Source organism: Ahaetulla prasina, chromosome 3 (genome assembly GCF_028640845.1).
Source record: "Ahaetulla prasina isolate Xishuangbanna chromosome 3, ASM2864084v1, whole genome shotgun sequence".
Classification (NCBI taxonomy): Eukaryota; Metazoa; Chordata; class Lepidosauria; order Squamata; family Colubridae; genus Ahaetulla; species Ahaetulla prasina.
This window is the reverse complement of record NC_080541.1, coordinates 165,409,115-165,431,613: the sequence shown is the minus strand read 5'-3', so window position 1 is coordinate 165,431,613 and position 22,499 is coordinate 165,409,115. Positions and strand designations below refer to the sequence as shown.

Sequence of the window (22,499 nt, the reverse complement as noted above, 5' to 3'; positions counted from 1 at the left end):
AAGGCTGACAAGAGCTGCTGCTAACGCAAGGAACAAGAGATGAAGGCACAACAACAACTGGCAACTACTACAACGGAAACAGTGGAGGAGCAAGGCCTAAAGCAAAATGTGATTTGGCTAGTGTTCCAAAAGTTTCCTTTGGCCGATAATGGCAATTAAACTATTATCTTGGAATGTTAATGGTTTGAATTCACCAGAAGAGAAGGAAAGTATTTCACTATTTGAAACAATTTAAAATGACATTACTTGTTTACAAGAAACACATATTAGATCTTTAGACCAGAAATATTTGATAAATTCAAAACTGGGAGTACATTTTGTTGCCTCCTCTTTGGAGAAAAAAATGGTTTAGTTATATATATAAAGAAGGATATATCAGCAAAATTAATTGAGGTGGATAAGCAAGGAAGATACATTGCTATTGAACTCTTGTTGGAGGAAAGAAGACATTATTAATAGGAGTTTATGCTCCAAATCAACAACAAGAAAATTTTTCAAGTTTTACATAAAAGAATAGTATTTTGGGATTATAAATCATATATATTAATGGGTGATTGGAATGGTGTGTTGGATACTCAAAAGACAAAAAGCTTAAGGAAGATATCAAGCGGGAAATTACCAAAGGCTTTTTGACATGATGGAGGACTTGGAATTAAGAGATATTTGGAGAGAACATAATACAGAAGAGAGGGATTTTACCTTCTTTTCTGATAGGCACCAATCATTTTCGAGGATTGATTTTATTTTGATTACTAATGACTTGTATTCTAGAGTGAAGAAGACGAAGATTTGTTCAAGAACTTTATCTGATCATAGTCCAGTTTGGATTGAATTTGATCGGGAAAAGGAGGCTAGGAGATCATGGAGGTTGAATGAGAATTTGTTTAAATATGAACAAAATGTAAATGAATGTAAAAACAAATGAAAGAATTTTTATTATGAATATGAAAAAGAGACATCTATAGAGATGATTTGGGACTCAGTAAGGCTTATATGAGAGGAAATCTTATACAAATGAATATTAAATACAAAAATAAATTGCAGAAAAGAAAAAGGAACTGGAAGAGGAAATTAAAAGAAAGAACAATTATTGATAAATAGCCCAGGAAATAGTAAAATAAAAGAATCAATAAATATATTGAGAGGTCAGTTTAATATGTTGATGGCAGATCAAGTAGCAATTAATTTACAATATGTAAAACATAATACGTTTAATAATGCCAATAAGCCAGGAAGATGGCTTGCCTATTTAATAAGGAAAAAACAGAAATCACGAACGATTGATAAAATAGAACATAGGGGTAAGGAAGTTTATCAAAAGAACTTGATTAAAAAGCATTTTAGAGTATTATAGTAAGTTATATTCTAGGGATATGGTTGATGATACAGAGATAGAAAGATATTTACAACAACAAAATATTTGTGAGCTTACAGAAAATCAAGAGAAGAATTGAATCAATTAATTACTTCAGAGGAAATTTTCTTAGCAATTAAACAACTTAAAATCGGTAAAGCACCAGGAACAGATGGTTTAACAGCTGTTTATTATAAAATTTACAAAATGAGATGGTTGAACCACTTAAAGAGTTATTTAATAAAATTCAAATGGGAGGAGATGTTCCCCCTTCATGGAGGACAGCCTTTATTTCGTTAATACCGAAGGAAGATCGAGATGGTATTAAAGCAGAGAATTATAGGCCTATATCACTTTTAAATACTGATTACAAGATATTTACCAAGATATTGGCTAATAGATTAATGCCAGTGATGAATCAAATAATTCATAATGATCAGTCAGGATTTATTAAGGGTAGGCAGATGAGATATAATGTGAGGCAAATCGTAAATTTACTTGAATATTTGGAACGAAACAACCAAGTATCAGCGGCATTCCTTTTTTTGGATGCTGAAAAAGCTTTTGATAGATTGGATTGGCAGTTTTTGTTTAAAGTAATAGAAAAAATGCAATTTGGGGATTTTTTTATTCGTGCAATTAAAGCAATATATCAGAAGCAAACAGCACAAATAATAGTAAATGGTGGGTTAACAGAAACTTTTAAAATTGAGAAAGGGACGAGACAGGGATGTCCCTTGTCCCCATTACTTTTATTTTAACTTTAGAAATTCTTCTGAATAACATACGTGGTTCCGATCGAATAAAGGGAATTAGAGTTAAACATCAAGATTATAGATTAAGAGCTTTTGCAGATGACCTGGTTGTTACTGTATCTCAACCAATATACTCAGTAACTGGTTTAAAAGATATAATTGGTCAGTATGGTAAAGTATCTGGATTTAAGGTGAATCAGCAAAAGACAAAGATGATAACTAAAAATATGAATATACAACAAAAGAAGAGTTAGAAAGAACTTCAGGTTTTGAAATCGTTAAAAGGTTAAATATTTAGGAATATATATTACAGCTTCAAATGTTAAATTATACAAAAATAATTATGAGGTATTGTGGCAGAAGGTATGGAAAGAAATGGAGAGTTGGAAGAAGTTACAACTATCTTTGCTGGGGAGAATAGCGGCTATAAAATGAATGTTTTGCCCAGGTTTTGTTTTGTTTCAAATGATACCGGTGTTTAAGAATGATATTAAATTACAGGAATGGCAAAAGGGATTAGTAAATTTGTATGGATGGGCAAAAACCAAGAATAAAATTAAAAGTAATGCAGGATGTGAGGGAAAGGGGGGGGGACTTAAAATGCCTAATTTAAAATTGTATTATGAAGCAGTTGTTTTATCATTAATTACTGATTGGATTAATTTAACTGAGGAAAGAGTTCTGAATATAGAAGGTTATGGTTTGTTATATGGGTGGCATGCCTATTTATTATATGATAAGAAAGTTGATAAAATATTTAAAAATAATATAATTAGAAATGCATTATTGAGGGTTTGGAGGAAATATCAATACAAATTAGATGGAAAGATTCCAATATGGGCAAACCGAGACACATGATAGAAAATATAAATATATATCAAAAGATGGAGGTAGATACTTATAAAGAACTTCTTTGTATGGAAAAGGGGGAGTTACAATTAAAAACTAGAGAAAAGATGGGGGAAGAAGGGAAAAATTATACATGGTTCCAATATGGACAACTACAAGCTAGATGGAAATTAGATCAAAAATAGGTGTTAAGCAAATTGAGGATAATTTGTTAAAACAAATGAGAGATCAAGGTCAACAGCATATTAAGAGGTTGTATAATGTATTAGTAGAAATAGATTCAGAGACTGATTTGGTTAAGGATTGTATGATTAAGTGGGCACAAAATTTTCAGCAACCAATTATGTTCTTTTAAGAAACAGCAAATGCTTCATTCAGACTGCAAATTCTAGACACATAAAAAATCTACATTCAAGTAGATCCTTATGCATAGTTTACAGAGTTAAATCATGCACTCTACAGATTAAGCAGCCAATACCAATTAAGTTGACCAACATATTGACTCTATTCTTATGTTTCTTCTGGTAACATTATTACAAGATGTCATAATAAAACCCAATACATTTAGGATTCATATACTTCCTCTTCCATATATTGTACTGAACAATCACTGATTCCCTCATTTATAAGACAAAGAGACCTACTTCTGGCATCTAAAGTGGGAGTATTTGAAAAAAAAAAGCACAAGAGGAAAAACCATGAGCACCTTTGTTGTGACTGAACACAAAAGAAAATTCAGTGAAGAGAAATAAAAGAACTAATTTATCAAAAGATAATTTGTTAAAACAAATGAGAGATCAAGGTCAACAGCATATTAAGAGGTTGTATAATGTATTAGTAGAAATAGATTCAGAGACTGATTTGGTTAAGGATTGTATGATTAAGTGGGCACAAAATTTTCAGCAACCAATTATGTTCTTTTAAGAAACAGCAAATGCTTCATTCAGACTGCAAATTCTAGACACATAAAAATCTACATTCAAGTAGATCCTTATGCATAGTTTACAGAGTTAAATCATGCACTCTACAGATTTGCAAAGAACTGGAAGTTATCAGGGTGCACAAATGCGGACATAGATGGTTACCAAGGCATGTATTGTAAACGGACACTACGTAACAGTGCAAGTTTAACGAACTCTTAATTACACAAAACATGTTTGTTGCATACCCTATTGCCGATGGCATTCGTTTCACCAGCACGGTGTGTGCATTGATCAGATCCCCTTAAAAACAGCAAATTTATTGTCCAAAGGAGTCAGATGAACCGAAAATGAACTTCCACTTCATCAATAATGCTTACCATTGGTCCAAAATATAATTTCTAATTTTCAAATAGCGCTCAGGTGTTTTGGCTTGGCCCGACAAAAAATTCTGGAATCGCTTGCTTTTCTTCTTCCAGTATAATGCTTCTATCTATTGCTATTTCTTGATCTGGTGACTTAAGTTCCTCTGCATCCATCCGATTTTCCTCCCCAAGGTGTTCAGAAGAAAGGAAATGAATGCCGCTGTCAGTTATGTCCTTTTGTTCTTCACAAAGCTCTGGGCTAGGAAACCAGTCGGGACTTTCAGAAGTCCCTGTTCCGTCACACTTCTGATTCTCTGTTTTTATAGTCCGATGCTCTTTATTCTCAGAGCAGGAGACTGCAGTTTCATCTGTGTTTTGTTCTGGCTTTGTAACGTCCTGGGTTAAGAGAACAGCAGTCATGTGTTGGGCAGAATCCAAAACAGGTTCTGTCCAATTGCTTTGCTCAGATGGGCTTTTTGGAACATCTACTATCTCAGACTTTCCAGATTCTTGCTGATGTGCAAAGGATAAAAGTTCATCCATTTCATCTGTAATGTCTACTTCCTCATCATCTGATAATTTTTCAATTTTAGTTTTAATTCCAATATCCCAAGATTGGTTCAAATAAGCACTTTTATGTATAAGAAAAGTTTGCTTAAGGAGACTAAAACATGTTCATCTTTCCCTAAAACCAAGTGGAATCACAATTTAAAAATAGATTTGACATACCTAAATGTATCTCATCATTTCAGGGGGTGGCAGTCATGAAAGCTAAGGGATGTTTGCCATTCTTCCTACAGAATTTCTATTGAAGCCATAAAAAGCGATGAAAGCCAGCTGGTGACCTTGGGATGGACATTCTCTCTCAGCCCAGCCCTACTTTATAGGGCTAATGATATGGGCAAAATAGGAGTTAGAGAATTAGGTAAGTTTGCTGCCTTAAGTTATATATGAAGACAGAAATATATAATAACAACAGTATTTCTGTTAACAACCATATAAGATAAATTGGGCAGAAAGAGAATGATTGGTGTTAAGTTTGCCAGGAATATTTCACTTGTAGATCTGACTGTTCTACAGATTTGCAAAGAACTGGAAGTTATCAGGGTGCACAAATGCGGACATAGATGGTTACCAAGGCATGTATTGTAAACGGACACTACGTACATGAGAAGTTACTGCCTTGACTAAGCTCCTCAGAGAGGGAATGGTATACTGAGATGGAGTTTTATTTATTGTCCCTAACTGATAAACAAGTAAAACAAGCACGAAAATATGTTAGAAGATGAAACTTATATGAGATGTGTGATATGTAATGTCATATAAAGCAGGGGTCACCAACTTTTCGGACCTCAAGGACCACTAAATTCATAATTTTAAATCCTGCGGACCACTAATATGATTTTTTTAAAAAGATAAATACCGTATATACTCGAGTATAAGCCGAGTTTTTCAGCACATTTTTTGTGCTGAAAAACGTCCCCTCGGCTTATACTCGAGTATATACGGCTTATACTCGAGTTTTTTTTTTTTCTTCTTTTTTTCACATTATACCGGATGGTGCAAACTTGGCGGGCTTTGCATTAGCGGGAAGCCCTGCGGTGCAGTGAGGCGGGCGGGGGCCGCCAGCCTTCTCGGCTGAGGGAGGGAGGCTTTCCCTGACCGGTAGCTGCCTCATTTCCCTCCCTCGGCTTATACTCGAGTCCCCAGTTTACCCCAGTTTTTTGGGGTAAAATTGGGGACCTCGGCTTATACTCGGATCGGCTTATATTCGAGTATATACGGTAGTATTTAGTGCAATATAAAAAATGTAAATAATTTTTCTGTAGACCACCAAAATTTTCTCACGGACCACTTGTGGTCCATGGACCATTGGTTGGTGATCACTGATATAAAGTGATATTTGAGACAAACTTATTTGCAGGAATAATTACGATATTCTCTCAGACATCAAATCAGCATTGTTTTTAATATAATTGCCAATAAAAACAAAAATGGGCTATTTCCACTATAAATCCATATTAAGAATCTTAAACATATACTAAAATGCATTTAACCATGATAGCAGAATCAGTTTCAGTTACATCAAGCATTAGTTTAATATGCATTTATAATGCACCAAAAATTTTTTAATTTTATTTAATCATGAATTACATTTTTTAACTAATTTAAAGCCATTTTGTAAGGTATTTCAATAGAACAGGCCTTACCAAATCCATAATCAGAAGTGCTTCTGCAGATACTGTCACTTTGAATGGCTCCTGAAAAGATAAAACTTATAAGAAAAGTTTGCTTAAGGAGACTAAAACATGTTCATCTTTCCTAAATCATACTTACTGGTTTTTCTTCTGTGTAGGAACAGCAAGGGATCAGCTGAAAAGGATCAAATGAACTATAGAATGAAAAAAAGAAATATCTTAAATTGGAAAATTAATGAAAACATTTAAATGCTGCATAATTTTTTCATATTTTTAGTTTTAATTCCAATATCCCAAGATTGGTTCAAATAAGCACTTTTTATGTATAAGAAAAAAAGTCCTTGGCATATTTCGATCTTTTTACCGCAGCATGGACTTTATAGAATTAATTTAACTCAATTAATTCTAATCTCAAATTCTTCTGACAGGAAACTTTCAAACCTAAAATCACCAGTCAATTTCCTTCCAAAGAGTTTTTACAAATTTAAAAAAAGAAAAACCTTTTGGTGTGTCTTTGTCCTTTAAATGCTTTTGATAGTTTATACTTCTGATCTTCTCTCCTCTTTGCTAGCTCCTCAGCAGAGAGATGCTAAAAACAAAACATTTGCATTACGTAAAACCACCTAATACTGAGTGTTAAACATACTCAGGCTCAAAGAAATCAGTTAGCTGGAGAATCCTTAATTTAGTTGTCCCACTGGTCAATGCTAACAGCTGCTACCACAATTAAACTAGCATTATGCCAAATACACTAACTTAAGTGTCAGGAATGCACAAATCCCTTCTACAGAAGTCAAAACAATTTCTCTCAATGAAAAGAATGAACATTCTGCATTTTCCCATTGGTAGACTGCTTAAGGACATTTTTAAATATTAAAATATACTATTCTGCCAAGTATGTCTGCTTTAGTTTTAGTCTGTCCTTATTTATGGTCAACTCAATATGGCATACATAACTAAGGTTCCCATTTCCTATTTTCCGCACAGCAACAAACCTGTGAAATAGGTTGGGCTAAAAGAGAGTCACCAGTCCAAAGGCATTTAGCTGCCTTTCATGCCTATGGGATGGCTAAAACTCAAAAATGCCTGGTCTATAGCCCAGCACCTAACCCACAATACCAAACTGGGTCTCAATGGCACTTTGATCTGTTTCTCCATAGGCTATCTAATCTTTGGCCACGAAAACTGGATAGTCATAATCAACAAGATCAAAGCATTCAACTAGCTCAGTAATAATAGGGCGTTCTAAGGAAGCTACAGATATAAGATGGCCACAACTCTTAATTTCTTATGAGATATATGATCTCATAACACAAAAATCCCATGCCTGATAGTTAATAGTTAAATGCCATGGTCAATATTTTAATGGTTAAATAAAAAATATTCCTTTTTCTGAACTCTTAACTTTTAAGGGACTACAAGTCTACGGCCCCTAAGTATTATTCTAAACCACCCCGCCTGGAAAAAAATCCAGAAAAATTGGTGGGGAAAACAGTTTTTTTCCAAACATCTTTGGGGGGCGCAGAAAACCGTGTTTTTCCCAATTTTTCCGGTTTTTTCCCCAGGCCTTCTCATCTGTACCCTCAACCCCCAAAGTTGGAGTGATATTCTAACAATCATGAGGTGCATTTAACATCCTTTCCATCAACCTCCAGACATAGAAACCTGGAGGCATGGCTACAATTGGGCGAAGTGTGTTCCAGGAAAGGGCATCCTCCTAGCTATACATTCAAGCAAGTTCAAGAGTCCAAAATGTTATTACCTCAAACGTCTGTCCTTCCAAATCTCTGGCGTCGCACCAGTTTCCCCATGGGTCTCTCACTCGTCGCCTCCTCGTACGCTGTACCAAACAGAAATGCACTCACATATCTATTCAAGTGCACCAAGGGCAGCAAGCTCTCTTCATAATTTATGAAGGACTGTCACAAAAATATTGCAATGTACAGTGATCCGGATTGCCACTCTCCTTACCGGCTGATGAATATAGATGACACATGAACTTTAGCTGACCCAATCTGACCCATTTTTACTCTTTCCAGCCTCGTTTCCTAATTCCCCATTGCAATGATGCAATGCAGAAGAAAATTACAGGCAACTCCTACAGCAATTGCAGATGAAGGGGCTGGAAAAAGAATACCTCAAGCTATTCTTTCCAATCTAGGATTGGGGGGAAAAGTATGTAAATAGGCTCAAGTATCTGCCTATTTCATCAAGCTAGTCAATTCTTAAGATTAGCACCAAATGCAATGATGTCAAAAGAGATGCCAAGAAAAGAAAGAACAGGTTTGAATATGGGCTGGATTTAACAGGAAACTGCAGAGAAAACAACTCCAGAAAAACAATTGGGCAACGCAGAATGTTGCTAACTGTTTCAATCTAAGCCAGGGGTGTCCAAACTTGGTCCCTTTAAGACTTTTGGACTTCAACTCCCAGAGTTCCTCAGCCAGCTTTGCTGGCTGAGGGACTCTGGGAGTTGAAGTCCAAAAGTCTTAAAGGGACCAAGTTTGGACACCCCTGATCTAAGCCCTCCCTCCAGTCATGTGATGACAAATTGAGCTGCTTTTAATGGCCTGGGGGGAAAATCTGCAGGCTTTCTCTCGTTTGTTTTATCTTATATCTTTATCTTTTCTCTCGTTTGTTTTATCTTATATAACCTCACTTTTCTTATATAACCTCACTTTTTGCTCATAATCAACTGCATCGCTTAACAATGGAAATTCTGGTTCCAGTTACCATCATTAAGCAAAGACTAGCTGTATAGTACATTAACTGGTAGCTTCAGTTTTTGAGAACGATAATAATTTCCTTTTCCTCAGCCTCCAAATTTAAATACATTGACTTGAAAATGAATAACCACTATAATATACTGCCCCAATGATCTAGTTGACAGCAATATTTAATTTAACAAAATCTCTGCAAAAAAGAGATCATGGATAAAATGCCAATATATAATTTATGAAGCCAAAGAAATCTCAGCATTGTGTCAAAAAAAATGTATTCAAGTTTGCATTTCTACAAATATGATTCTCAAATGAACGCAGTAGAAAGAGAATGAGGAAAAAAATAACCCACAGAATCACAAACACATGTGCCTGTTTTCCATCTCACCATAGATTGTAGACGTTGCACAAGCTGATATGCGTCAACAGCATCCTTGCCTTCCCTGGGCCGTACTTTGTCAACTGTTTGCGGTCTATTATACACAGCTTGCTCTGTAAAGGTGAAGAGATGTTGCCCTTCAGTCTACACTTTAGACAGATGCTCAAAAAATAACTAACCCAAGGGTCAAAACCAAACATCTGATGACAATATTAACTTCGCCCTTTTTTTAATTGTATCATTAAAGTTAAAATTTCCATGCAATCACAAGGTTTATGTGACAAAATAGAGCATCACTTCCAAAATAAATAAATAAATAATCAATTTGCTCATTTACTGTATGTGCTCTTTAGAACAGCAAAGCCTTGTAAAGAATGCTGGACTAAGAATTGTTATAAGTTACATAAACAATGCTACCTACGTAGGAACATACAAAAGGGGAGCCAAGATCTAGAGATATTACAATATAGTTAGGTATTACACAACATTAAGGAAAATAATAAAATAAACTTTTGGGATCCGTCTCTAACCTACTATAGAGTACAGGCATCAGATCTAGTTAGGTCCCCAAACCTAACTACAGGGGGAAAAGAAACAGCAACCAATTATGTTCTTTTAAGAGAAAACAGCAAATGCTTCATTCAGACTGCAAATTCTAGACACATAAAAAATCTACATTCAAGTAGATCCTTATGCATAGTTTACAGAGTTAAATCATGCACTCTACAGATTAAGCAGCCAATACCAATTAAGTTGACCAACATATTGACTCTATTCTTATGTTTCTTCTGGTAACATTATTACAAGATGTCATAATAAAACCCAATACATTTAGGATTCATATACTTCCTCTTCCATATATTGTACTGAACAATCACTGATTCCCTCATTTGTAAGACAAAGAGACCTACTTCTGGCATCTAAAGTGGGAGTATTTGAAAAAAAAAAAGCACAAGAGGAAAAACCATGAGCACCTTTGTTGTGACTGAACACAAAAGAAAATTCAGTGAAGAGAAATAAAAGAACTAATTTATCAAAAGATAATTTGTTTCCAACGTCTTACACAGGGATAAAATTGTTTTGTTTCATTTTCTGGTACACTATTCATAGAATATTTGTTATCAACTAACACACTTGACCTCCTCATATAGAATCCAAATCAAGTATGCATACTCTCAGAACTACTGATGAAACTTCACTTAGTTTTTAACTGGCCTTCAGCCCACAAAAGCTACCATCATAATTACTGTATTTTTCAGAGTATAACATGCACACTCCCCCCCACCACAAGAGGGTGGAAATGTTGATGCGTCTTATACACTGAATACAGCCATTTTTGGCCTCCTGAAGCCCCGGCCCACTTGTCCCATTTTTGTGAAAAATGGGCTCGTTTTTCGCAAAAACAGGGTGCGTAGGTAGTTTAGGAGGCCTACAGTGTGTTTTTTGCAAAATGGGGGCCTTTTTGCCCTCCCCCAGCCCCCAGGAGTACTCTGCAGGCCTCCCAAACCCTCTGTGTACCCCGTTTTTTGCAAAAACAGGCCCGCTTTTTGCCCATTTTTCGCAAAAACCGGAGTGTTTTTGCCCTCCCCCCAGCCCCCAGGAGCACTCTGCAGGCCTCCCAAACGCTCTGCATGCCCCGTTTTTCACAGAAATGGGCAAAAAATGGGCCCGTTTTTACAAAAAACAGGGCTTGCAGAGGGTTTGGGAGGCCTGTAGAGCGCTCCTAGGGGCTGGGGGGGGGAAACCTTTTTTTTCTTACTTACCACTTCGAAATCTTGATGCGTCTTATACACTGGTGCATCTTATAGTCCGAAAAATACGGTAAATAGGATACTTTTTGATACAAAAAGCTGTGCTCTTGTTTTACCACAAAGGACACAGTGTAGCAGAAAAATACAAATTTGAAGTAATAAAAAAAGAGAGGAAGAGAAAAATCACATATGAGCTCTTTATTCTCTAGGACTGGCATCTGACCTCCAACCACAATAAGCATATTTTTAATCTTTATTCTCTTTCTACCTCAAGTTTACCCGTGCTTTCTAGAATTTTCTGTCTTTGGTAGTTGGGAGCTGCTCTGGAGACTCTTCTAAAAAACAAAGGATACAGACATAAACCTAATGAAAGAGTGTTCTTTTTACCACAGCCAAAGTTAATTGCTCCTATTAATTCCAGGTATGTATGTATTCGCCCAATGCAGTTGACATCACCGCAATTCTTCAGCCCTGGACGTACAGATGTCTTGTTCAGGTATTTTGGTTTGATTCTTTCCCTAAAACCAAGTGGAATCACAATTTAAAAATAGATTTGACATACCTAAATGTATCTCATCATTTCAGGGGGTGGCAGTCATGAAAGCTAAGGGATGTTTGCCATTCTTCCTACAGAATTTCTATTGAAGCCATAAAAAGCGATGAAAGCCAGCTGGTGACCTTGGGATGGACATTCTCTCTCAGCCCAGCCCTACTTTATAGGGCTAATGATATGGGCAAAATAGGAGTTAGAGAATTAGGTAAGTTTGCTGCCTTAAGTTATATATGAAGACAGAAATATATAATAACAACAGTATTTCTGTTAACAACCATATAAGATAAATTGGGCAGAAAGAGAATGATTGGTGTTAAGTTTGCCAGGAATATTTCACTTGTAGATCTGACTGTTCTACAGATTTGCAAAGAACTGGAAGTTATCAGGGTGCACAAATGCGGACATAGATGGTTACCAAGGCATGTATTGTAAACGGACACTACGTAACAGTGCAAGTTTAACGAACTCTTAATTACACAAAACATGTTTGTTGCATACCCTATTGCCGATGGCATTCGTTTCACCAGCACGGTGTGTGCATTGATCAGATCCCCTTAAAAACAGCAAATTTATTGTCCAAAGGAGTCAGATGAACCGAAAGTGAACTTCCACTTCATCAATAATGCTTACCATTGGTCCAAAATATAATTTCTAATTTTCAAATAGCGCTCAGGTGTTTTGGCTTGACGCCCGACAAAAAATTCTGGAATCGCTTGCTTTTCTTCTTCCAGTATAATGCTTCTATCTATTGCTATTTCTTGATCTGGTGACTTAAGTTCCTCTGCATCCATCCGATTTTCCTCCCCAAGGTGTTCAGAAGAAAGGAAATGAATGCCGCTATCAGTTATGTCCTTTTGTTCTTCACAAAGCTCTGGGCTAGGAAACCAGTCGGGACTTTCAGAAGTCCCTGTTCCGTCACACTTCTGATTCTCTGTTTTTATAGTCTGATGCTCTTTATTCTCAGAGCAGGAGACTGCAGTTTCATCTGTGTTTTGTTCTGGCTTTGTAACGTCCTGGGTTAAGAGAACAGCAGTCATGTGTTGGGCAGAATCCAAAACAGGTTCTGTCCAATTGCTTTGCTCAGATGGCCTTTTTGGAACATCTACTATCTCAGACTTTCCAGATTCTTGCTGATGTGCAAAGGATAAAAGTTCATCCATTTCATCTGTAATGTCTACTTCCTCATCATCTGATAATTTTTCAATTTTCACTGCATTCAGATTAGGGTCCGCTCGACCTCTTAAGTGCTCTGGTGCCCATGTCACCTTCTTCCTTTCAACATCCTCACTGCTTTGTGGAAGAGGAGTACCGATGTGCTGTTGCTGCTGTTTCACTTTTTCTACGCCATCACTTTTTGCCTGGTTACATTAAGAAGAGTTAAGCATTGCATGACTGAATTAACAAAATCAAAACAAAGGAGAATACTCGTTAAGACAAATAAATAGGACCAGTGTTGCCCCGTTCTCCAGTTAAAACCAATTATAGTTAGGAGTAATAGTCAGTGTTTTCAACTTGTGTTAGATTATATAATTGCTCCTATATGCAAAATGGGGGGAAAAGGGGGTGCAGACACAAAAACTCAATCAGGGGTTTTCAAAATTTCAATAGAGAATTTGGGCATTTGGAAGAATTTGAAGCTGCATTTTATTTATTTATTATTTAAATTTTTATACCGCCCTTCTCCCGAAGGACTCAGGGCGGTTTACAGCCAGATAAAATAAACAGTCCTATTACAAAATAAATACTATTAAAATACCACTAAAAAACTTATTCAATTTGGCCGCAATTAAAATTTAGCAAATAATAAAACCCATTAAAAAACCCATAAAAAACTAACCCAGTCCAGCGCAAATAAATAAGTGAGTTTTGAGCTCGCGGCGAAAGGTTCGGAGGTCCGGAAGTTGACGAAGTCCTGGGGGGAGTTCGTTCCAGAGGGCGGGAGCCCCCACAGAGAAGGCCCTTCCCCTGGGTGTCGCCAGACGACACTGTCGCGCCGACGGCACCCCAAGGAGTCCCTCTCTGTGAGAGCGCACGGGTCGGTGAGAGGTATTCGGTAGCAGCAGGCGGTCCCGTAAGTAACCCGGCCCTATGCCATGGGCGCTTTAAAGGCGTTCACCAACACCTTGAAGCGCACCGGAAGGCCACAGGTAGCCAGTGCAGCCTGCGCAGGATAGGTGTCACTCGGGAGCCACGAGGGCTCCTCTATCACCAGCGCGCTGCATTCTGGACCAACTGCAGCCTCGGATGCCCTTCAAGGGAGCCCCATGTAGAGCATTGCAGTAGTCCAGGCGAGGCGTCACAAGGGCGTGGTGACTGTGCACAAGGCATCCCGGTCTAGAAAGGCGCAACTGGCGCACCAGGCGAACCTGGTGGAAAGCTCTCCTGGAGGCGGCCGTCAAATGATCTTCAAAGACAGCCGTGCATCCAGGAGAACGCCCAGATTGCGCACCCTCTCCATCGGAGCCAATGACTCGCTCCCGACAGTCAGCCGCGGACTCAGCTGACTGTACCGGGCTGCCGGCATCCACCGCCACTCCGTCTTGGAGGATTGAGCTTGAGCCTGTTTCTCCCCATCCAGACCCGTCGGCTTCCAAACACCGGGACAGCACTTGATAGCTTCATTGGGGTGGCCGGTGTGGAAAAGTACAGCTGGGTGTCACCAGCGTACAGCTGGTACCCCACACCGAAGCCACTGATGATCTCACCCAGCGGCTTCATATAGATGTTGAACAGAAGGGGCGAGAGAATCGACCCCTGCGGCACCCCACAAGTGAGGCGCGGTGACCTCTGCCCGTCAACACCGTCTGCGACCGGTCGGAGAGATAGGAGGAGAACCACCGATAAGCGGTGCCTCCCCCTCCCAATCCCTCCAACCGGCGCAGCAGGATACCATGGTCGATGGTATCAAAAGCCGCTGAGAGGTCTAATAGGACCAGGGCAGAGGAATAACCCCTATCCTGGCCCTCCAGAGATCATCCACCAACGACCAAAGCCGTCTCAGTGCTGTAACGGGTCGGAAGCGGACTGGAGCAGGTCCAGATAGACAGTTTCCTCCAGGTGCAGGGAAACTGATATGCCACCATACTCTCTACAACCTTCGCGCGGCGGGTTGGAGACCGGACGATAGTTACCTAAAACAGCGGGTCAGGAAGGCTTCTTGAGGAGGGGCCTCACCACCGCCTCTTTCAAGGCGGCCGGAAAGACTCCCTCCAACAAGGAAGCACTCGTAAGCCCCTGGAGCCAGCCTCGTGTCATGAGTGATAAGTCTACTTGTATGATGCTATATTTCACTCAGTGGCTCACGGCACGACTGAGGAACTGGTCGTGGCCTGGGAGCGGGCCACGGCCGGGGCCCTGGACCGTGTCGCGCCTTTGCGGCCTCTGACCCGGCGTAGATCTCGTCCGGCCCCTTGGTTCTCCGAGGGGCTGAGGGAGATGAAACGCCCGAGAAGACGCCTAGAGAGCACCTGGAGGTCCAGTCGCCCGGTTGATCGGACACTAGTTGGGACCTATTCTAGGACCTACCTAGTGGCAATGAGGCGAGGCGGCCTCCCCTCATTGCGTCGGCAGATAACCGCCCGGCCGCCCTGTTTGGGGTGACCGCTCTCTCCTACATCAGGAGGTGCGGGATGACCCTTGCAGGGACGAGCCGAGGAGTTTAGTGGTTATCTATCGATAAAATCGCTCAGCTGAGGGACGGTCTGGACGAATTTGGGATGATCAAGCGAGGAGAGGAGGCACGTCTTGTTGAGCACATTTGGGATGAGTTTGACCCTGTGGCTCCGAGGCGTGGACAGGCTGTTGGGAGGCTTCACGGCGACATGTTTACTGGACCCGTGTCCTTCCTGGCTGGTACTGGCCACTCAGGCGGTGACACGAGGCTGGCTCCAGAGGATTATCAACGCTTCTTTGTTGGATGGGGTTTTCCCTGCCGCCTTGAAAGAGGCGGTGGTGAGACCCCTCCTTAAGAAGCCCTCTTTGGACCCAGCTATTTTGGGTAATTATCGTCCAGTCTCCAACCTTCGCTTTGTTGCGAAGGTTGTAGAGAGTGCCGTGGCGCGACAGCTGCCCCAACACCTGGATGAAGATGTCTATCTAGACCCGTTCCAGTCCGGCTTCCGACCGGATACAGCACGGAGACAGCTTTGGTCGCATTGGTGGATGATCTCTGGAGGGCCAGGGACAGGGGATATTCCTCTGCCCTGGTCCTATTAGACCTCTCAGCGGCGTTCGATACCATCGATCATGGTATCCTGCTGCGCCGGTTGGGGGGATTGGGAGTGGGAGGCACCGTATATCGGTGGTTCTCCTCCTATCTCTCTGACCGGTCGCAGACGGTGTTGACAGGGGGGCAGAGGTCGACCGCGAGGGCCTCACTTGTGGGGTCCCACAGGGTCGATTCTCTCGCCCTGCTGTTCAACATCTACATGAAGCCGTTGGGTGAGATCATCAGTGGTTTGGGGTGAGATACCAGCAGTACGCTGACGACACTCAGCTGTACTTTTCCACCCCAGACCACCCCAATGAAGTTGTCAGTGCTGTCCCGGTGTTTGGAAGCTGTACGGGTCTGGATGGGGAGAAACAGGCTCAAGCTTAATCCCTCCAAGCCGGAGTGGCTGTGGATGCCGGCACCCGATTCAGTCAGCTGCAGCCGCGGCTGGCTGTTGGAGGCGAGTTATTGGCCCCAAAGGATAGGGTGCGCAACTTGGGTGTCCTCCTGGATGATCGGCTGTCGTTTGAAGACCATTTGTGGCCGTCTCCAGGAGGCCTTCCACCAGGTTCGCCTGGTTCGGCAGTTGCGCCTTCCTTGATCGGGATGCCTTATGCACAGTCACTCATCGCTCGTTACCTCTCGCTTGGATTACTGTAATGCTCTCTACATGGGGCTCCCCTTGAAGTGCGCTCGGAGGCTTCAGTTAGTCAGAATGCAGCTGCGGGGTTATAGAGGAGCTACGTAGCTCCCATGTAACACCGCTCCTGCAGACTGCACTGGCTGCCTGTGGCCTTCCGGGTGCACTTTAAGGTGTTGGTTATGACCTTTAAATCGCTCCATGGCTTAGGACCTGGGTACTTACGGGACCGCCTGCTGTTACCACACGCCTCCCACCGACCCGTCGCTCCCATAGAGAGGGACTTCTCAGGGTGCCGTCCGCCAAACAATGTCGGCTGGCGGCCCCAGGAAGGGCCTTCTCTGTGGGGCTCCCACTCTGGAGCAGAACTTCCCCGGGTTTCGCCAAATACCCGACCTTGGACATTTCGTCATGAACTCAAGACTCATCTTTTATCCAGCAGGGCTGGCTTAAATTGGGATTTTAATGTTTAACAGAAGGCGAGAGAATCGACCCTGCGGCACCCACAAGTGAGGCGCCGCGGGTGACCTCTGCCCCCGTCAACACCGTCTGCGACGGTCGGAGAGATAGGAGGAGAACCACCGATAAGCGGTGCCTCCACTCCCAATCCCTCCAAGGCGGAGTGGCTGTGGATGCCGGCACGATTCAGTCAGCTGCAGCCGCGGCTGGCTGTTGGAGGCGAGTTATTGGCCCCAAGGATAGGGTGCGCAACTTGGGTGTCCTCCTGGATGATCGGCTGTCGTTTGAAGACCATTTGTGGCCGTCTCCAGGAGGCCTTCCACCAGGTTCGCCTGGTTCGGCAGTTCGCCCCTTCCTTGATCGGGATGCCTTATGCACAGTCACTCATCGCTCGTTACCTCTCGCTTGGATTACTGTAATGCTCTCTACATGGGGCTCCCCTTGAAGTGCGCTCGGAGGCTTCAGTTAGTCAGAATGCAGCTGCGGGGTTATAGAGGAGCTACAGCGTTCTCCATGTAACACCGCTCCTGCAGACTGCACTGGCTGCCTGTGGCCTTCCGGGTGCACTTTAAGGTGTTGGTTATGACCTTTAAATCGCTCCATGGCTTAGGACCTGGGTACTTACGGGACCGCCTGCTGTTACCACCGCCTCCCACCGACCCGTCGCTCCCATAGAGAGGGACTTCTCAGGGTGCCGTCCGCCAAACAATGTCGGCTGGCGGCCCCAGGAAGGGCCTTCTCTGTGGGGCTCCCACTCTGGAGCAGAACTTCCCCGGGTTTCGCCAAATACCCGACCTTGGACATTTCGTCAAGACTCATCTTTTATCCGCGGGGCTGGCTTAAATTAAATTTTAATGTTTAAATTCATTAATTTTAAACGGGGTTTTCTTAGTATGGTAAATTTTAATTATTGGGCTAATTTAAAATAAGTTTTTTAAATCGTATTTTAAATTTGTATATTGTATTGTCGGTTTTATTATGCCTGTACACCGCCCTGAGTCCTTCGGGAGAAGGGCGGTATAAAAATCAAATAAAATAAATAAAATAAATAAATAATTAATAATATTTAAAAGGGAAAGTGGACACTGGATAGATTTGAGCAATTTATTTCTTATAGTTAAATTATTTAGTTTGTCATCCTGCCAAGTAAAACTTATTTCTAATTTACCTTGTTCTTAAAGTATTGTCTGGCATAGCTCTTTACTTGAAGAACGTTGCGACTTCCAATCATCATAGAAATTTTTGTCCACCTTCTGCCAAATTTAGCCTAGCAAAAAATATATATATATAAATTCAGAAGTGGGAATACAGAAAAGATAGCAGTTTATCTAAACATGGGTATTGTAAGGGACTGTAATGGTATATGTATATGTGGCAATGACCTTGGAAGACAGGAGGGAGAGCTTCATCCTAGAAAAGTTTGATAAACAAAACTGAGTTTGAAGGAGGAGGGGGTTGTAAAAATACCTCAGCTGTTCTCTGATTCTCAGGAGAGTAAAACTGAGGGGTACTTTCAAACTTACAAAATTTTCTTAATGAAACCTTACAATAAAAATAGATCTAATACTGCTGACTGTCCTTCTTGATTGACCACCTCTCATGGCTAACAGTTATAGAGGTAGTCCTCCTTTAGCGGCTAACTCATTTACCAACCATTTGCAGTTACAATAATGATGAAAAAAAACTGTGACCAGTCCTTGCATTCAGACCTTTGTAGTTCCAAAAAGCAAAGGAGAGTTGAAGTAAGATCATAAGCTGCAGTTGCAGTTTTACTTAGTAGCCCAGTAATCCCAATTGTGGTTGCTAAATGAGGACTACCTGTACTGCCAACAAGTACTATAGTCACAAATATCATGGAGACCCAAAGTGAACCACAGTACTTCCTTCTCAAATAACTTTTTTAGAATTTAATTTTAAGATACACTCTTCTGGCAATCTCCAGAATGGCATGATAACTTTGCTAACAGAACAGACTAAGGAATTTAAGAGGAATAAAAATATAGTTTTAAAGCTCAGATGCATAAGTCCTTATTAGGAAGCTAAACCCAGATTATATCTTACTCACAGAAGATAAGAGGTTTCCATCTTCCTTCTCAAATTTGCTGTAAATGATTGGGGATTTTTGGCAATAGTGTGAGACTCAGTAAAAGGAATTGCATTTCCCTGGTAATGCATCTTAGAATCCCTACTGGCTTGCAAAGGTTATCTTATCTTATTCAACACAGAATGTTTTAATGTTAAGGCTGAAGGATGGCTGATTATCACCAAAATTACAGCAAATAATCCAAGCAGAATTACAAATGGTCCTCAATTTATAACCATTCTTTTACAGCATTGAAAAAGTGACTTTTTTCACTCTTGCAACCTTTGCAGCATCCTCATGGTCATGTGATCAAAATTAGGATGCTTAGCAACTGGCTTATATTTATGATGGTTGCAGTGTCACAGGGTCATGTGATCAACTTTTGTGACCTAGGGAAGCAAGATTCACTTAACTGTGCTACTAACAATTGCAGTGGCTCACTTAACAACTTTAGCTGTTGTTAAAATGAGGCAAAACTCACTTAACAACTGTTTTGCTTAGCAAAGGATTTTGGGGCTCAATTGTGGTCATGAGCCAAGGACCACCTGTACTTTCTTGTTCCTTTTTAAACAATTATGCGGTATGGTTGTATTTTAAAATTGTTTATGTTAAATTATAGCGTTAGTAATATTTACCAGTCCTTCTTCAAACTTTTCCTTTTCTTCTGTTGTCCACTTCAGTGAACTAGTTGCTGATTTTGCAGGTGAACGAAGCCTATCAGAAAGCAAAATACTTGATTTCATGCACATACACTTAAATAATAGGATGTAAAAGAAAACTTTTTATAACCAACTGCCTTTACAAAAAATACTTAAGAGCATGTTACATGTCTAAAAAGTAGACATTTCTTAAACAAGGGTTTGGGTTCAAGATAAAAGACTGTGACTTGCAGTATCTTGCATATAGGATTTCCTATCACTCCACCATTCTGTTTTGGGAGTTGTTAATGTGTGGATGATATTAAAAATCTTTTGTCCTGATAGCAGTGTCTTACCAGCAAGATATTATCTTGGATCCAATCCAATATAAATGCAAGAAATTCTATTATTTCAGAGTGTTTATAAACAAATTCTACAAGCATAAAACAACGATCTTCAACTTAGGTTTAGCATCAGAAGTACATACGTGATTTTTGTTTCTTTCTTGTGTGGACTATGAAATAAAAAAATAAAAATAAATGTTACTTAATATTCTTCATTTAGCAGACATTTGTAAAGTTATCTTTATAATGTGTAGATTTTTAAAAAGTTTTCAGTATACTGATTACTTTCAGCTATTATTTTCAGTTTTAATTTTTATACCTTGCAGAATGAAAATATGTTTTAAAATATTAAATTCTTGCTTTAAAAAATTAACAGCGTGGTCAGAAACACTGGTGGCCCACAGAGCAAATTTTACAGAGCAAATTTTACCTTTTTGTACATTTTTTATCATTTTCCTTCGGCTCATGCCAATTTTTTTCTGGAAGAGACTTGCTAGACAAGTAATATCTGAAATATATTAAGGACTTCAGAAAGTACAGTATTGTGAGAGAAAATTTTTCACAGGAATGTTTGGGCAGTTATTTATTAAAAACAGTGTCACTGAAACCCAATCAATGTTCATTAAGTTGTAACACTCATGAAATATTCTAATAACACCACATATTCTTGCACACTTGGTTAATGAAGAAAAATAATCCCACATGTATTTAATCAGATTTAATTGAAAGCTTAATGTGCTTATGATTATAACTGAAACAAAAAAAAACATAGATAAGACATATAAAATTTCTCTACCATCCACATTCAGTGAAATTAGAATTAATTTATTTTCAGACTTCTTTCTTGCAGAGGAAATAATAAAAAATAATATTTGTAGCTCGGAATTGAAATGAGGGGTCTTTGCTACTTTCTGAGATCCGTTGTTCTCTTGTAAGTTTTTCATTACCAAACTTTCAAATATTTAGTGGTTCCTCTTACATTTTTTTAGTTAAGTTTCAGGACATGGAAAAAGCAAAAATCTACCCAGGAAGCACAAAAACTGGTGGTAGAGAAAACAATCACAGTACATAACCCAAGTTCTTCCTCTTCACACAGGACTACTGAGCTTATTCAAATAAGTATGTCATATTTATCTACGGTATGAAAAGAAGCCTTCATGTTTTATGTCCTTGTAAGTCTAATCAACAAGGACATAAATAATAATCCTCTTTTTCCACAGAGGATTAGGAGACTGTTGGCAAAAGAAAGTATCTTGGGAAATAGGTATGAGGAACAAATTGTTACAAAATCAGTCATAATCCTTAATAGCTGCCTTCTGATTACAAATCTGCATTACAGCTCTTTTTCTCACTTTTCAGCAGGAAAAGGATACTCTTCTTCCAGAAGCATCTTCTCAATGACAGCTTTGTTTTCTTCACTAATTGTACTGTCAAGACTCCAAGGCTAAGAGAAGAAATAATGCAACATTAATTTTCATAACAAGAGTGGTATAAAGAGAAAGAGAAATCATCTGAGATGCAAAGTGAAAAAATAAGCATATTTGTAGGAAAACTCAGAAAACCTGAGGTAAAACTTGGTTTTAAAAAATATAAATTAGTAAAATTTCATCCTTTCCTTAGAAACCCAAAAAGGAACAGGGGCAACAATTATAATAAGCATGCCTCAAAAAGACAAAGACGTATACATAAACATACTGCACATAACTAGCTATGTTATACTTGTTCCCAGGCTTAAACATTTTTCATGAACACTGCATGAAATATTTCCTTTCTGCCTATGGTAGTTTATACACCAAAGTACATGGAAATTGAAACACATCAAAAAAAACATTTGTCCCAAAATATATTCTTCCATTATATTCTGTATAATGGTAGTTTACTTACAAGAACCACATCTGTTCTCCATGTGGAATCAAGGTAGTGATCTTGGAGTAAACTGGATGATGGAAATTGATAACTTCTGAAATAAAAAGCCAAATAATAAATATTATCACAGGCATGGTATTTTAATACTTTTTAAATGTCTTATAATATTGCCCTGCCCTTGATCTTACCCATTTGCTTTTACAAGAGCATATGGATTAACAAATAATACTGTAGAAGAACAGGCTGAATTAGAGAGCTGGGTTAAACATTGCCATAAGAGATCCCAAGTCCAGCTCCCTCTTGAATTCTGTTGATCCTTATCTAATGTCAAATTAGTTTTGATCATTAGTTGATTAGATTTTCATGTATAGATAGCAATAATAAACTCTTCTATGTTTTGGACTCAACAAATGCT

General features: G+C 39.6%; 1 protein-coding gene across 1 annotated transcript in view; it reads right to left on the bottom strand.

Annotated features, from left to right (window-relative positions):
* MYSM1 (Myb like, SWIRM and MPN domains 1) overlaps nt 1-22,499 on the bottom strand; it is a 33,947-nt gene that overhangs the window by 8,192 nt on the left and 3,256 nt on the right. Inside the window, exons 2-14 of the mRNA XM_058174341.1 lie at nt 22,103-22,178; nt 21,592-21,662; nt 20,649-20,726; nt 20,362-20,388; nt 19,872-19,950; nt 18,322-18,420; nt 12,475-13,202; nt 11,679-11,809; nt 9,550-9,653; nt 8,204-8,281; nt 6,942-7,030; nt 6,581-6,635; nt 6,454-6,504 (exon numbers count right to left, since the gene is read on the bottom strand). Coding sequence (XP_058030324.1) covers nt 6,454-6,504; nt 6,581-6,635; nt 6,942-7,030; nt 8,204-8,281; nt 9,550-9,653; nt 11,679-11,809; nt 12,475-13,202; nt 18,322-18,420; nt 19,872-19,950; nt 20,362-20,388; nt 20,649-20,726; nt 21,592-21,662; nt 22,103-22,178 — 1,666 coding nt within the window. The remainder of the gene's footprint in view (nt 1-6,453; nt 6,505-6,580; nt 6,636-6,941; nt 7,031-8,203; nt 8,282-9,549; nt 9,654-11,678; nt 11,810-12,474; nt 13,203-18,321; nt 18,421-19,871; nt 19,951-20,361; nt 20,389-20,648; nt 20,727-21,591; nt 21,663-22,102; nt 22,179-22,499) is intronic.